The following is a 16,088-nucleotide window of genomic DNA, read 5'->3' on the forward strand; positions in this document are numbered from 1 at the left end:
TCACTATTTTACCCTCGACAGGATAAAAGCAAATGCGTGTCGATTCCTTCTGTTTTCAAACCGACGAGAGGCCGTAACCCACAGGTGTCACGGCCTACACAATCAAACCGTGCCCCCGATGTGACAGGAATGCATTTGTTCTCCACTTTACAGTGACAGCACTGCCTGGCCATCCATCATAAATCCAATGTCAGTCTGCGTGTCAGGGAAACTCATAAACGAAGCATTGCAGCGGACAGACATTAACACCTGGGCTCTCGGTGTGACCTGGCATGCCGGCCGGCTAAACCAGATGGGCTCTCCGTACTCGAAACACTGACACTGCACAAACTGACACTGAAGCCACATTACTAAACGACAGACAGGCACACTATGACTTCATTTTCCGTTGGTAAAATGAACAAACGTGTGACAAACATGTGACAAGTGCGCACATGCACAAACACAACCCAGCTTCTGATAGTCTAAGGACATCATTTTTTGGGCAGAAAGCCTGTCTAGAAGGAAAATGAAAGACTAGCATTTATGCATTTCGAGGTTGTCTCCTTCAATGCCAGTAAATGGAGACTACAGAGCTGCTTCTCAGGCCAGTGATGGAACAATTATGAAATCGAATGCATAGCCTGCATCTTGACAGCTGTCAGTTCCTTACATACATCTGATGGCAGGGCAAGCCCCCTGTGCCATGAGAGAATAGCGTTGTAGATCAGGCCTCCTCTGGTGGGAAGTGGTTCGTAATTATCTCTCCCTTGAAGTATCCTTTGTTGGGGTTTGGATTCCTTGAATTCTAGCCTACCCCCACCCCCGTCACCCAGCTAAATTTATCCTCTAACTGGACTGATGACACGCAGGTCCCCCCCCGGCCATGGGCACTGACAGTTCTAACAACACATAGCTCAAGCCTACACAGGCTAGGCTAAAAACGGTGCTTGCTAACCAAATCCATGTTCCACCTGCCCTTCACGGAGGCTACAAAGCCCACAGTACCACAGCCATAACACAAAATCACTACCAGCTTAGCCACAAAGCTACTTTTAGCACGGCTGCATATAGCATGGCTTGGTCATGCATGGTCAACTATACTAAACCCTTCACTTGGGCGTTATTCTAATGGCCCATACATCCTAGAACATGACATTATACAGTACATAATGATAAAGTGCTTGCAAGCCTACATAATGTTTATCATTCCTCTGAATAGGCTGTTACTACAAAAATTTAGATTTTTGACTTTGAGGCACTCTATGTAGCAGTGGGGGATTCCAGACTTGCTGAGGAGCTGTCTGTGGTCATCAGTACTGTTTCCTCCATTGGGCTGGGGGCCAGTCTGGAGTCAGACTGAGGTGACACACACATGAAGGATGGAAGGAAAGACGGATGGATGGGAGGGAGGATAGATGGATGGATGGAAAAACTGGGAAGAAAAACAGAAAAACAACCCCCGTTTCCTGACAGTGAAATATAGTTTATGACTTGGTTGGAAATTGCCATGTTTGATTCAAGGAGATACAGAGTAAGAGTTTAACTCTGGTAGTTACACTCTTCAGTTATGATTAGGTTTGCATCCCCTGAGACACATAGAACCACATTCTGTGTCCTGTTCCGCTGTAGTTAGTCAACTTGTCCAAGACTTGATGAACGTCAAATAGAAAACTGACCGGAAAGAACTATTGAAATAGATTGGTCAACAGTAACGTCAAACTCGTAATTTTACCAAGGAAGCCATTAGCAAACATAGCTAACGTTCGTTAGCTTTTCAATGCGCAAGTTTCTGGCAGAAGCAAGGACGTTTGTTGTTAGCTACTCAAGCTAGCACTAGCCATATAGCACAAAGTAGCGAGCCAGCTGTTTACCAACAACAAGCAATAGATAGGCTAACGCACGGCTAATGATGAATTAAGTACTAAACGCCACTCTGGGTCCACTGCTGTCTCCGTCACTTTCGTAGCAAGACGTCAATCAGCGTAATTTAAACGGAACATAATTTTCTTACCCAAGTAGTTGATCCTGACGAGATTGGGTTCGTTGTATCCAATTGAGCGCTTATTAACATCCCAAACCAGATTCCCAGAGCAGGACATTGTGCTCGAACGTCTTCTTGTTTAAAAATAGCATTGAAATGGTTAGCTACGCCAATAACTCCGTTCTGGCTATAGCCTTTGACTGCAGTTCAGCTCTTATCTTGTTTTATCGAAGGCGCTGGGGCCAATGCAGTTAGTCTAACCAGATACTACTACTAGCTAGCTAACCTCTTTGCCAGCATCGGCATGCTTTAGCAAACCTCACTGGATATGGAAATCTAGCTATGTCTCCCCTCTCTCCTTTTCAACCTGGGGCGTTGATGCTGTATAACTGACTGATGTTGTTTGTTATTTAGCTAGCTGCTAGTTTAGCTCGAGTTCTCTGTTTTGTGCAGCCAATGAGCAGCCTTTTGCTCATCCAACGACGTACGCGTTTCTTTCACTATTCGTTTTGGTTCCCTAGACCGCTCCGCGGTTCAACCAGCGCCGGTCTAGAACAATTTCTATTCTTTGGCTCCTATGCAACCACATGACGAGTGTAGCTAGTGCTGGTACTTTAATATGTATAACTTAGCCCTTATTTGCATACTCTTGAATTACATCCTTTTTCATACATGCTTGTAACAAAACGCTGATGTGAAGGCACAGACAACCTGAAATGTTTGCCTATCTATTGATGCTAGATCAAATATTGGATTGCCTGGGTGAGAACCTGTCATCATTTAAACCAATCAAATTGAGTAAACTGGTTCAAGGCACCAATGAGGAGAAAGAATGTGACTGTTGTGGTCCAGCATTGTGCCGCTGGAGCGCTGCATCTCTTGTGATAGGTTGAGCCGCGAGAAAAGTCACCTCATTGCACGATCTCCCAAATCGAGGTGCCAACCGATTCGCTTGCCCGGCACCCCGTAGCATGGCGATAGCTGGATTTGTAAAGGAAGGTCAACAGTCGGACAACGAATGTGACATTAGAGAAACTATCTTATGATCGCATCAGACTCACACGTTCAGGATCACTTAAGGCCAAGAGCCGCAGCGGCGTTGTTCGCTTTTATCCTTCGTGCTTATTTTGCTACCTAGAGTTAAATATAGTAACTGTTAGCTTGGCTAGTAGTGGGGTAGCAAGAATTCTACAAACATGGCTGCGCTTAGGGCATCTTACCACAGGATTCTGGATAAAATCGAACATATCCTGCCTGCGAAATTGAGACCCCTTTACAACCACCCAGCAGGTAATATAAATATAAATGTATGTTACTGTAGTAGACTATCAACCTGACATCCATACTCGTTGACAGGTGACCGCTAATAAAACGAGCTGAAGGGCCCGGCTAGCTCATGATGTTAGTACCCATTTGTCCGATAGCATAGACTCTTAAATCGTATACGATTGGTGATGTTCAAACCAATATAGTTGTTGTTTGGCTGTGTGGCAGCCGATTAAAGTGTTTTAGAGTCCATTTGAAAAAATATCTTGAGTCGAGCGATTTGCGTTGTTATTGAACGAATTCTTTTGCAATAGATTGTTTGAATTCTGCGCGTGATTCCTGGAAGCAACTTGGCGCTTCTGTATTTTGACTGAAGTAATGACTGGACACCAACAGTTCTTATCCATCGCTACGAAACGGTACTTTTTTGGAGCTCGTCAACAAAATGTTATTTAGGAAATATGGGATGCTTGAGCGGGGAACAGTAATCCTTTAATGGATTAACAAAACATGTTAGCCAAGCAGATTTTTTTATCAGATATCCTACCACTAGATCAAAGGTTAGTTCAGTTCTCCTTCCTTATCATCGATATATTTGGTAATGTTGGTGATAAGTAAAGTAAATATTAAATAACTACAGGTTTGTTGGATGGGACTTCTGTCAAATGTAGAGAGCCTTGTACTGTCCTTGTGTCTGAATTGTTATGGGCCAGCCGAACATGCCAACAGGCAAAACCTGTCGAACAGCATCCTTAGTTTCCAGTGCACTTTGCAGTAACCCTGTAATTGCTTTTTCATTGGCATTGTCATTTACAACATTTTCATGTTATTCTGCTTTTGTATAATGATGCACATTGCTAAACATGTAGATTTCCTCTACTGATTTTCTCTACTGAATCAGTGTTATCTTCAGAGTGGAACACTTGTCACCAAGGACAACCATACTGACTTAGTCATGAGGCTGAGGGGTGGTGCCCTGAGCTAACTCTCATTGGTAGAGACAGCATTCGACTTTCTCCTCCTCCTTATTCACCTCTCCTTTTTCGTTCTGACACAGCAGAAGTGTCTGGGATCTGGTTGTCTCAAACCAAACCCTGTTATGGGAGGCAACCTGCTTGGAAGAATAGAGAATAAGTGAGAGAGGAGATGGGAGACAGTCTGTTACTTTCACTTGTAAGTCAGAAGTTGCTTTGGGATAAAAGCGTCTGCTGAATGAATAAATGTAAATGTAATGTACATGGAATCGTAGTTCCTTTAAGTGTGCTCCTCACTAGTAAACATGTTAATAAGTGAAACAGGTATATGTTTCACTTAAGGTTTGTATACTGCAGATCTTAATTATCATGTATACGAATACTCTGCATGAGACAAGTTACGTATCGGATATCCAAAGGGCATTGTATTAACGTGAAGATTAGATTGTATTTTTATGGCCTGTTTTTATTTTATTTTTACGGAAGAGACACATCAGAGTATAACAACAGAAGTCGAGAACAGCTGCCCAACACTGTTCCTGGAGAGCTTGTGCAAGTTTTCATTCTTACCCAACCGTAATCCTCATAATTAGCTGGTGAACCAGCTGTATCATGTGTGTCCCAGCCCAGAGTGGAAACCTACTGGAGGGTAGATCTCCTGGAGCAGGATTGGGCAGCCCTTGGATAGAACATAACCATGCCTCATAATCTTAATTTTTTTTTGTCTTCCCAACAGGTCCAAAGACTGTGTTCTTCTGGGCTCCTATGTTCAAATGGGTAAGGGTCTTTCAACTTGAGCATCATGACTGTATTTTAAGTATGTCCTCTTATTTAGATGCCTTAAGGAACCCGTTTAAAACCATGTGGGCCTCTTTCTGCCCAGAGTCTGGTGGGAGCTGGACTGGCTGACATGACTCGCCCGGCAGATAAGCTCAGCGTATCCCAGTCTGGTGTACTGACTGCTACAGGTAAAGACCATCCAAGAAGATAGGCTTACTATCTTAGACTTAGCTAGGCTTACTTAGGCTGGCCAAAATGCCATATTCAGTCAAATGTATGAATCTGACTAAAACCATTAAATATTAACAATATAGTAAAAAAAAACAAAAAAAAAACAGATTCATTGATGGTATAGATGCAAGGCCAGGTTGACTAGCTATGAATTGTGTGTGAAATTCAATAGTGTATTCAGCCCCCCCCCCCCAGGAGATTTGAGTAATTTGTGTCCTATTGTCCTTTGATGTTATCATCTTACCTGTCTGTATGTGTGTCTTCCTTTCTATCAGGTCTGGTCTGGTCCAGATATTCTTTGGTCATCATCCCAAAGAACTGGAACCTCTTTGCGGTCAACTTCTTCGTTGGTGCTTCAGGAATGTCTCAGCTGTTTAGGATCTGGCAGTGAGTGAGGCCTCCCGCTTAGAACGCTGCTACTGAGCAATAAGCAGCCAGTGGAGCAGTCAATCATCTACCCTTATCAGTCCAATAGGGAATCTGCAGTGTTGGGGACATGGAGATAGCACACAGTAGCTGTTTCTGACATGTGTTCTTCATGCGTCCATATATGCATGAAAGGGTGAATGGGTTATTGTTTAACTTAATGGTTTTAAACTGATATAGTATTAGTATGTTTTGACTCAAGGTTATATGCACTGGAAACCGCTAAGCTCAATTCTACATCAAATTAAAGGTATTGTAGAACAGACAATAGACTAGAACATGACATGAGTGATTAGATCAGTGTGATTAAACCTTGTTGCAGATAATCATGGTTTTGAAAATACACCAGATTTCTAATTGTTATCCCAATTCTCCCATCCTGCCCAGGCACAAGCAGAGTCTGAAGGTGAAGGAGGCTCCAGAGGCTCCGCAGTCGTGAGTGTCCGGCCTCGTCAGACCGTAACCATGCCGACCGAAAGGGAACCTCCACACGGGCAGTCTTGCCCCCTTTCAGCCACTTTCCATCCCATTATGTTTCCATGTCCAGCCCGTTAAAATCCATGTCCAAAACCCCTGCTACCCACTGTACTATAGACCACCCCATCGGTCCTGTTGGAGGTAATGCAATGTCATTTCCTCAGGGTCACTACCACGGTGGCATTTTTAACCCTAACCATTACACACTTGAGAATAGGTGTCACCTACGCACAATATGTATATTTTAATATGACCCCAATGCGGAATAAAATGTATGATTGTATGTTCTTAATTAAGTTGTATTGTAACATACATATAATATCATGAACTTTCAGGAAGTGTTTGTTTTTCAAAAGGTACCTCACACTGGCATCCTATGAATTCAACTTCTTGGATCTGTGTTGAATGTGGGTCAAATAACGTCTCCAAATGGTTTCTCTGGAGGGCATCATATTTTCATCATAATTGTCTCCATACAGTTATTTATTTAATAGTTTTTGGTAGCTAATGTTAGATCTCTCTCAAGGATGATTAAATCATACTTGCTTACCATTTTGACTGCTCCCTCTTAACTAATGCATTCGCACATTTCACAAACTGGCCTTCTCAAGAACATTAACAATCATTCATCTGTATCTTACATTATGTCCGAACTCAAACCAACTGTCCTCAGTGTACATCTTCCGCCCAGCTGTTAACACAGCGAGAGCCACCAGGTAATGTAGACACTTTTGCTAAAGTCCACCAATGTTAGTTGCAGAATAGTTATGAGGAAATGGGGTGTTTGTGTCGATGTCCTTCCATGTCAAGCAGCAGCATTGCTATCCTAGGTCAATCAAGCAATAAGTAATTATCAATGGTTTATATATTGACCTGCTAGATCATTGGACAGGCTCATATGGAATGGTTAGATCTTGATGTATCAAGTTTGTTATGGATATGTCAGCTAAAACATTAAAACAACCAACTTACCAGAGCTGGTTTCAAGGTCGTTTTTTTTTTTTTTTTTTTACTGGTGGAGGCAAGTGCCACTTTCCCAGTACACGCAAAGCTGTGGTCTTTTGTCTCCCTCTGTTTCAGCAAGGTAATCAGGATCATTCTTGATCAAAGTTCTTCATTTGTCAAATATGCTAAACCACAGCAAACTATTGCAAGGAAATGACTTAGTTACAGCAGTACAATCCAGATCATATACCGGTACTTCAGATACTTGAGATCATCGATTCATGATCTCACCAGCACATCCCTAAACCAGTCAACTGCTTCCAAGACAAATCCCTTTCTAATGAATCAAGCATCACTACTTGACATTAGAGAGACTACACATCCATTCTCAGATACAGAGCACCCCATGTCCCGCTTTTACATGCTCCCTAGGGCTCAAACGCCCAGTTACAAGTAACTAAAGTGACAGTTAATAAAAACAACAACCCAAACATGAATACCAAGATAATCTTTATTGACAACCAAACACTACATCCAGGTTTAGCGTTTTCCACCAACACGCGGTGCGTTCACCTTCATGGGCTTGGCGATCTTGGGCTTGGGTGCTGTCTTGGAAGGAGCCTTTAAAACACACATGGAAAATCAGAAAATACTGTTTGCTTTTCACAGTCTGTTGAAAGGTTAAGAAACAGTAGAACAATCTATGCACCCAAACAAGTTAGTCGCTAAAGGATGCACTTTGGCATATTGTCCTTTTCAGACTACACACTGGGGCAGTTGGCCTGGAGGCTTGTGACTAGGTGAAACATGCTGATAACAACAATAGTTGACGGTTTGAGGAAGCACGGACTAAGGAACATTTTTCCCCTGGCTCTGTCCTGACTCACCTTGGTACTGGGGGCAGAGGGCTTCTTGGTTGCCTGTTTTGCCTTCTTAGCCTCCTTGGCAGCCCTGGGGATAGACAAACAGACATGAGCAACTCAGCACTATCAGGGGAAGGGAAAACAAATTGCCACACAGGCACATTCCTGAAGACACTTTCAAGAAACACTGCTTAACGTTACCTAATCTACGTCATCCAATCTATGAGCAGATATAAAAAGATATAAATGTTTAACTTGTAGCTTTAAGGACTTCGTCCGAGCCCTTTTAGATCCACACCAGCCTTTATATTTGGCTAACTGGCAAAAAGTCAGCCAAGCAGTCTTGTGGAAAGACAGTTCAATGCTATATAAAAAACATTGCATGTAAATAGTAAACATGGCTCGATACCCAAGTAGGGACCTGTTCCATAAAGCAAGTTTACAGAGCAAGCCAGGCTTTTGTCAGATACTTTCCCTGACATAACTGGTATATTCTGAAAACTTGTTTTATGGAACAGACCCCAGCTCCAGTGTCTGCATGCCCCTCCTCACCTGATGGCCTGCTCGCGCTGGGCCTTGCGGACCTCAGGCTTCTGGTTCCTCTTGGCCATGATCTCCTGCAAGGAGGCTCCGGTGATGGCCCTCTGGAACTTCACGGCACGGCGTGTACGCTTCTTCGTCACCTCTTCCTGTTAGAACAGGAAGTAGGACATGGTGAGAAATGGCAGGCAACGTACATGAACTGTATATGCTTCTAACTTATAGAAACACAATCAGAGCATCTAGAGAAATACAGACTTCCCCACAACATGCACTTAATAGGTTTATTGCAACTGAGTTTGTAGGAGAATTTGGAGGCTGGCCACTGAATATGTCAAAAAGCCAGTACTATGATCTCCAGTGTCTCTAAGGCCGCAGGTGAGGAGTGAGCACTGCTGCCAGCCTGTAAGACACAGGCTGGCAGCAGCACATGACACAGACAGCACTACGCACACCATCCACCCACAGCCTAACAGCCATGCCATTATATATACACACAGACTCCCATGGAAAATGCATATGCTTCACAAGTTAGAATAGTTCAGGCAAATGCTGGAAGCACAGCCCAGATGTTTGCACCACCCCAATAATCAACTAGACACTCACAGACTGGCCCTTCTTGTGCTTGCGCCTGTACAGCACGGTCCAGTTGATCTGTCTGGGGTTCCTCTTGGCCAGGAAGGCCGACTCGCACTTGCCATTCAGGAATTGGAAAACCTAAAACACAACGGCATTGTCAGAAGAATGCTCATAACATAAGTGCCCTCAACAAAGCAGCCAATGTCACCCATACACATACTTCATTGAGATAACACTCAACCATGTTTGGAAACGTTGTCTTGCTAGCTAGCTAGCTAACAGGTGACTGTCCCAAGAACACCGGTTATGCCTTGTCAGACATGGTTCTAGTAAAGGATGACGCACATAGTCCCATACGACTGAACATATAGACACATAGTTGGAAGGTAACTAGCTAGCCAACAAGAAAAGCCATGCTAGCAATAGAAACATCATTGTACCTTTCCGTCTATCCTGGCGTAGCGGCGGCCATGGCCGGGGTATATTTTGTACCCACTGAAACTGCACAACTCGACCCTGTAGTAGTGAAATAAAGTATTTCATTAAAAGGCAATGTATTACGGTACATACCATCATAATTTTTATGTAAAACAATGTGTTTAAAGTCTATGATGGCAATAGATATTTTTCTAAGTGATCTTACTTCATGGCGGCTGTGGGGGGACGCAAATCGGAAAGAACGGAGAACGGAAACGGATATGGGGTTATAGGTTAGCTACGCTTGTTCGTCGAAAAACTATTTATAATCACAAAACATTATATATATATATATATAGAAAGATTAATAAAAATGTATTCATTATTTATAACTTTTAGTAAAAATTATTCTTGTCTATATATTTTTTTAAATACAAATAGGTCGGTTACGAGCGGGAAATATGGCGATGACAGAAATATTTCCCAAAAGCGCTGGACAACAAATTGAAGAATATGAAGGTATTTTAAAGTTTGCCAAACCACAATATCGTAATAGTTATTACAGTATTTCATTCTAGGAATGTGATGATAAAACATGCGACAATTTGAATAATTATTAGAATAAAGCAGATCGACCCGGAGCTGCTTGTGTGTGGCGCGCTCCTGTAAATCGGCAGTTTTTTTGTAGTCTTTTTGCAGCCCAGCACAATGGCCTGTTAACAGAAGCGGGTCTCACGCAACTACAGTTCCCGTTGTGGACCGATCAACTCTGTTGTGTTGTGGCTCAGTGTCTGACAGTTGGTTGGTGCGATACATGGAGGAACGGAGGTTACAAGCCATAGACTTGTTCAGTTGATGTTCTGTTTTAGCTAATCTTGTGTCTGTGGAAAGATGGGGATATCAGATTTGTCCATGGACACAGTTACCGGTAAGCGATTGACATAATGCTGCGTTGGTTCTTTCTTTAAGCTAGCTTCTTTATTCGATATTAGCTAATTTGTATTGAATGTTCTGCACAACATTTTGTAGTCACAGTGATCTCTCTGTGTGGGATGTGTCCGGTTATCAGCTTGCTACAGTTCTGCGGCGGGTGGGCAGGGATGGAACTCTGCATCCACATTCGTAACCATTTGTGGTCATTCTACAGCATCTACCAAATTCTCATACTGGTTTCCCCTAAACCATCGTCTGAAAGATGTAACATATTTCTGCAGCCATTCTCTCACGTGAAGTTTTATGTATTTCACCACTTAAATGTATGGATTATTATCTTTAGACTGTGTTTGACAGGCAGATACATAGCCTAACCCTGTTGAACCGTAGTCCACAAGCAAAAGCTCTGGTCACCTGGGTCATTGTTTATACCGTTGGCCAACTTGGAGTTCTGTTGACACAGTAGATTTATTAGCTTGTGTGCCTTGGCTGTATTTGTTTCTATGTACTTGAGTGTTCATGGTGATGGACAACAGGCCTGCACAGTAGATTGAGACATTTCCAACATGTTATGATCTTCCAGGCCCTGTGGTGGACCTCTCAGCCCAGGCCCTGCAGAAATTAGAGGCCAATTTCTGCTGCTCTGAAGACACACACACACTCATCCTGGACCGCAATCACATCATGAAGCTGGACTACCTAGAGAGGAGTCCGAGCATTCAGCAGGTGCAACACTACACCAGACTACACTCTCTCACTGAAAGGTGACCAGCCTAAGTGTAGAACACTTAAGCTGGTGCACCACCATAGTTGCTTTATCGCTTCCCTCTGAATGTCTTATCATAAATACCACAATCCAATGCGTTTCTGTGTCTATAAACACTCCCATCTCTCTCTGAATGTCTCTTCCCCCCTCCCCCCCGCATGGTGTAGCTATCAGTCGCCAGTAACCGCTTGGTGCGGATGATGGGTGTGTCCAGACTGACAGATCTGAGGGTTCTCAACCTGCCCAACAACAGCATCGGCTACATCGAGGGCCTCCGGGACCTGCCCCACCTGGAGTGGCTAAACCTGGCTGGCAACAACATCAAGGTGGGTGTGGACCCTGCAGTTCTCAAAGTCATTTCCTTCCCGTCTGTACAAACACATTCTAGATACTGTGTGTGTGTGTGTGTGTGTGTGTGCTCCGCTCAGGTCGTTGAGCAGCTCGACAGCTGTGTGGCTCTTCAGCACCTGGACTTGTCAGACAATAACATCTCCAACATCGGTGGTCTGACCAAGCTGATGGCTTTAAAGGTGAGAACAGCCTCCAGAGTCCGAGATTGGGAGAGATCCAGAGATTATCCAGGGTTAGGGTTAGGAAGCGTCTCTGTATAGGTTTGATGGTCCAGGCCTACTGATAGCCTAGCCTGCGTCAGCTGTCTAATTTCTAGTGCTCAATGGCAATCCTTGACTCAGCTTTGATTGACAGACATGCTTTTCTTTTACAGACACTCCTGCTTCACGGGAACAGCATCACAACCTTACGCACAGTGCCCGGCCATTTGCCTGCCCGCCTCGCCATCCTATCGCTGGCAGAGAATGAGATAAGGGACCTCAACGAGGTAATACACTCGAAACAATACACCTACTGTTTACTCATGATCATCTCCTCTCTGTGTGTCCTGTCCAGCTTCCTTCATCCCCTCTGTCTCTCTCATCCCTCGCTGCCTGGTGCCTCTGGCAGGTCTCCTACCTGACCGCTCTCCACGACCTAGAGCAGCTGTCCATCATGAGCAACCCCTGCGTCATGGCAACGCCTTCGTTGCCAGGATTCGACTACCGGCCGTATGTCATGAGCTGGTGCCTCAGCCTTAAGATCCTGGACGGTTTCGTGGTGTCACAGAAAGAAGGGTGAGTCCAGTTCCAGAATACCTACAGAGAAAGAGCAGCCTTCCCTATGTTTGTAGGTGTGGCAACCTAGCTCTCATTTACCCTGCCGGGAAGATGTGGGTTACTATCGGTGTCACCGGACAGGAAGCTAGAATCCTGCATCCGGAACGAGTATTAAGTGAAAGACTAGAGGCCGTTTAGGTATGGAGTTACACTTCCCTCCTTACTGGCAAGCTTGTGTCTTCTTCTTCTTCCTGTCGGATCACAGTTTAAAGGCAGAATGGCTGTACAGCCAGGGTAAAGGACGCATGTATCGCCCAGGGCAACATGTGCAGCTAGTGCAGTACCTGGCCACCGTTTGCCCTTTGACCTCCTCGCCAGCCCTGGAGACGGCGGAGGACGCCAAACTGGAGAAGATCCTCAGCAAGCAGAAGTGAGTTAAATAACCCCACTCCCTACTTCCTGGAAGGTTCTCCTCCGTTGTCATAGTTGCCTGGCATTGCCTTTCTTTCCTTTCCCACTCACAGGTTGTGTTCTTCTTCATTTATTGGACAACTGACGTGTGTGTCAGTTGTGAAGGTGTTTCTTGCTGGTCTGGCCATCCCATATGTGCTTCCTTCGTGTCTCCGCCAGGCTTCATCAGAAGCAGCTGCAGCAGCAGACCCAAGGAGGCTTCCCCTACCCTGCACGCCCCACCCAGCTAGACGTGGAGACACACGGCACCCTCTCAGCAGGCCCACCAGGGGGAGCAAGAGAGGCAGATGGACCCAGCGGGCCTCCTCCTGCCCCTGCACCTCCAGACAGACAGACAGGTGGGAGATCAGAGGGGAAACAAACAGTTTATCCGGATGCTTTTCTCCTAAGCACAGTCTTCTGGTGGTCTTCTGTGTGGAGACTGAGAAAGTATTTTTAACACATCTTTGTCTGCCTGCATGTCTGTTTTTCCTGTCCGTCTGCCTGTCGACATCTTCCTGTGCGTCCGACTATCTCTCTACCCCCAGAGCCGTCCGTACAGGTGAACACCTGGCTGGGTGGCGATTCCTCCAACATGGCTGCCCCAGTCGTCCGCAGCCCCCGGGCTGTCGAGGAGCATCTGTACCTGGAGGACGTGCAGACGGACGAGTACAAGCTCAACGGCAGCCTACTCACCTCCGAGTCCACCTTCCTGCCCTTCAGCACAGAGCTTGACCCCAACGCCGTCCGCTCCGACAGCGAGGACGAGACCGAGACGTTTGAGCCCGACTCCCTCGCCCCAGAACACCCACCTCGACCGAGAAGGACCCCTACTAAAAAGATCCAGCAGACGGAGGTGGAACTTGAACAGGAGCGAGAGAAGGAGAGGGGAAATGAGAGGGAGAGGAAAGAAGAAAGAGGGCTTGAAGTGGCTTTTGACAGTCACCTGCACAATACATCAAATTCAACCATTGGTCAACCCATAGCAGCAGACAGTCAATCACAATCGACTCTGAATCAAGCAACAAGCTCAGACTGCCTCGCAGTGGAGGGGAGGACGGGGCCTCAACAGGAAGAAGTGTCGACGCGTCCCTCTGATAGGTTGACCCAGTGTGTGGAGGGCAGGGCGGCATTGAGGATCCAGGCATGGTGGAGGGGGCTGTACGCTCGTCACTGCCTCCCGCTGGTCAAAGAGGTGCGCCACGAGATCCGTCTCCACAGGATGCAAGAACACATCGTCTTCCTGTCAGGAGCGCTTGACAGGTACGAGCCAGTCAGTTAACATTCAGGGGAGGGGATAGCTCAGTGGTTAGAGCACTTGACTACAGATCAATAGGTTGCTGTTTGAAATTTCCCCCTGTTCTGTACGATGCTTTGGATAAATGTGTTTGACAAATGAATACATTTGTTATTCATGTTGATTGCTTCACCGATAAGTCAAGATAAACAATGTATAAATAAGTCTTTTGTGACACAGGGTGCAGAAGCAGTACGAGGAAGAGAGACTACAGAGACTGGTCCAAGAGGAAGCGGTCAAGTTCTTGTGGAAACAGGTTCTTTGGCATCTGTAACTAATCAGAGTATTCACCACAACACACACAATGAATTTTCTGATTCACATCTCCCTTCTCTCTGCAGCTCCAGTCCATGCAGCAGTGGCAGCGCTCGGTCGAGGAGCAGCTAGCCAGCGTGACTCATGCTGGGCCGTCAGCCCCAGCACCTAGTTCCTCCTCCGCCCCTGCCCTCCAGCTCCTCCTGCCTGTGGCCTCCAGTACTGCAGGACCAGCCTGCCCAGCCACAGACCTCTCCTTCCCAGACTCCGGCTTCCAGTCCACAAACGAAAACCGGGCAGCACTAGAAGACAGCTTCCTCAGCAGTGGAACAGGGGACTCCTTGGAGACGGTGCGAGCGCTGGCAGTGGGCGGGTTGAAACCCGGGTGTGGCGCGGCAGGGGAGGACAGCCCAGACTGCAGTCTGCTGGAGCAGTACCTCTCCTCGGTCCAGCAGAGAGAACAGGAGGCAGAGGACGGGGCTGCCAGCGACAGAACAGAGACCCCACAGCCCCCCTCCTCACCCCTCTCCTCGGCTGGAACGCCTCAAGCTCAGTCACTCCCTCAGAGTGGATTGGAGAGGGAAGATAAAGACTGTCATCAGGAAGGCACAAGCCCTGTATGAATTTCACCCTCCTTGAAGCAGTCTCTGAGATAATAGGATTTGATTGGGACTTTTCTACACACAATGGTGCCCTATCCAGTCATTTTAGATCATTTATTTATCCAAGGAAGGAGAAAGACTGTCGCTACAGCCATCCTGTTTCCCCTAATGGTCTCTGAGTGAACAGGGGCACATTGTAGCCTGACAGCCAGGCTGTGCTGCGGCATCTGTGAATATACAGTTTATCCCCCATTTGAGAATGTAATGCCTTAGTATTGTTGAAAATGAGTGATTGTAAATATGTGTCAAAGTGAGGTCCTTGTCAGGATAAGAGTTCAGAAGCTCCAAAGGACGTTTCCGGATCTGAACAATGTGTGTGTCGAATGTGTAGATTATCTTTAGTTAAAACTTTAGGTAAAATAGGAGACGTTTTAATGGTATTTAATCAGTTTGTTGATATTACGTGATACAATCTCAAATGTACGTTTGTAAAATAAAGCATTTTCCTTCACGAGTTTGTTTTTCTATTATCGCTTCATATCTGTCAAATATCATTAACAGTTAAAAGAAAAGCCTTATCAAATGACAGCGTAGACATTTATTCAATATCTAAACTTGGATACAACTGCTGTGTGGAATTCCTAAAAAATCCCCCCAAAAAACGTTAAAAACGGTCCTCCACCATAATTTCACTTTAGTGAAGACAAACCGAACGCCCCCAATGACGTTTCCGTTACGACGATTCAACAATGATTCAATGTAAACTGTACAAGGACTTAACCAGCATTTTACATAAATATCAAAAAAGGATCTGGTGGTTGTGCAAATGACCGGTACCATCGTTTACAGTTCTACACCACAGATGTAAAATGCAGTATTTGTCTATGCCGGGCAAAAACAAAGAAGTGTGGTGCTGGGCACTCGTCGGAGGGACATCTGCAGTCATTGCAATGCATCAGTTCGCTCACGTTAATTCAGTATACAGTAGGCTTAGATTAGAATGTTAGCTATATAGCGACGACTGATATTCATAGTTTTGCGATGTTAGCTGGCCAAGCATATTATATGAAAGTCCACGGATGCACATAACAATGGAAATCAGCCAGTCGGAACTGTCAGTTAGCAAGAAAGACTAGCCAGTCTGTTGTGTTTCCGTATGCTAGACAGTACCTGTTTACAGTCACTACAGAGCTGTCTGCGTACGGTATGTTGAAA

General features: G+C 45.3%; 4 protein-coding genes and 1 non-coding gene across 6 annotated transcripts in view; 2 read left to right on the forward strand and 3 right to left on the reverse strand.

Annotated features, from left to right (window-relative positions):
• The window catches only part of dcaf6 (ddb1 and cul4 associated factor 6), a 17,905-nt gene extending 15,539 nt beyond the window's left edge, over positions 1-2,366 (reverse strand). For both annotated transcript variants that reach the window (XM_067256772.1, XM_067256764.1), the window contains exon 1: positions 1,994-2,366. In XM_067256772.1, coding sequence (XP_067112873.1) covers positions 1,994-2,081 — 88 coding nt within the window. In that variant the 5' untranslated portion in view covers positions 2,082-2,366. The remainder of the gene's footprint in view (positions 1-1,993) is intronic.
• A 570-nt stretch (positions 2,367-2,936) lies between these two features.
• Positions 2,937-6,409, forward strand: mpc2b (mitochondrial pyruvate carrier 2b). Its single transcript, XM_067255347.1, has 5 exons — positions 2,937-3,253; positions 4,940-4,980; positions 5,087-5,171; positions 5,490-5,601; positions 6,028-6,409. Exons 1-5 carry the CDS (start codon positions 3,160-3,162, stop codon positions 6,077-6,079), a joined length of 384 nt encoding a protein of 127 aa, XP_067111448.1. The 5' UTR covers positions 2,937-3,159; the 3' UTR covers positions 6,080-6,409.
• Positions 6,410-7,555: 1,146 nt separating this feature from the next.
• On the reverse strand, positions 7,556-9,734 carry rpl24 (ribosomal protein L24). Its single transcript, XM_067255469.1, has 6 exons — positions 9,688-9,734; positions 9,485-9,560; positions 9,072-9,182; positions 8,478-8,614; positions 7,950-8,013; positions 7,556-7,683 (listed from the first exon to the last, which is right to left on the reverse strand). Exons 1-6 carry the CDS (start codon positions 9,690-9,692, stop codon positions 7,603-7,605), a joined length of 474 nt encoding a protein of 157 aa, XP_067111570.1. The 5' UTR covers positions 9,693-9,734; the 3' UTR covers positions 7,556-7,602.
• LOC136935795 (small nucleolar RNA SNORA23) lies at positions 8,763-8,928 on the reverse strand. Its single transcript, XR_010874991.1, has one exon. It is a non-coding gene; the product is annotated as a small nucleolar RNA SNORA23 (small nucleolar RNA).
• Positions 9,735-10,258: 524 nt separating the features above from the next.
• cep97 (centrosomal protein 97) lies at positions 10,259-15,384 on the forward strand. The gene is made up of 11 exons (XM_067256941.1): positions 10,259-10,389; positions 10,978-11,120; positions 11,328-11,486; positions 11,589-11,690; positions 11,885-11,998; positions 12,121-12,287; positions 12,535-12,699; positions 12,900-13,078; positions 13,268-13,982; positions 14,197-14,272; positions 14,358-15,384. The coding sequence occupies exons 1-11, from the start codon at positions 10,353-10,355 to the stop codon at positions 14,892-14,894; spliced, it is 2,394 nt and encodes a 797-aa protein (XP_067113042.1). The 5' UTR covers positions 10,259-10,352; the 3' UTR covers positions 14,895-15,384.
• Positions 15,385-16,088: the final 704 nt, after the last annotated feature.

The sequence above is a fragment of the Osmerus mordax genome, chromosome 2, assembly GCF_038355195.1.
Source record: "Osmerus mordax isolate fOsmMor3 chromosome 2, fOsmMor3.pri, whole genome shotgun sequence".
Classification (NCBI taxonomy): Eukaryota; Metazoa; Chordata; class Actinopteri; order Osmeriformes; family Osmeridae; genus Osmerus; species Osmerus mordax.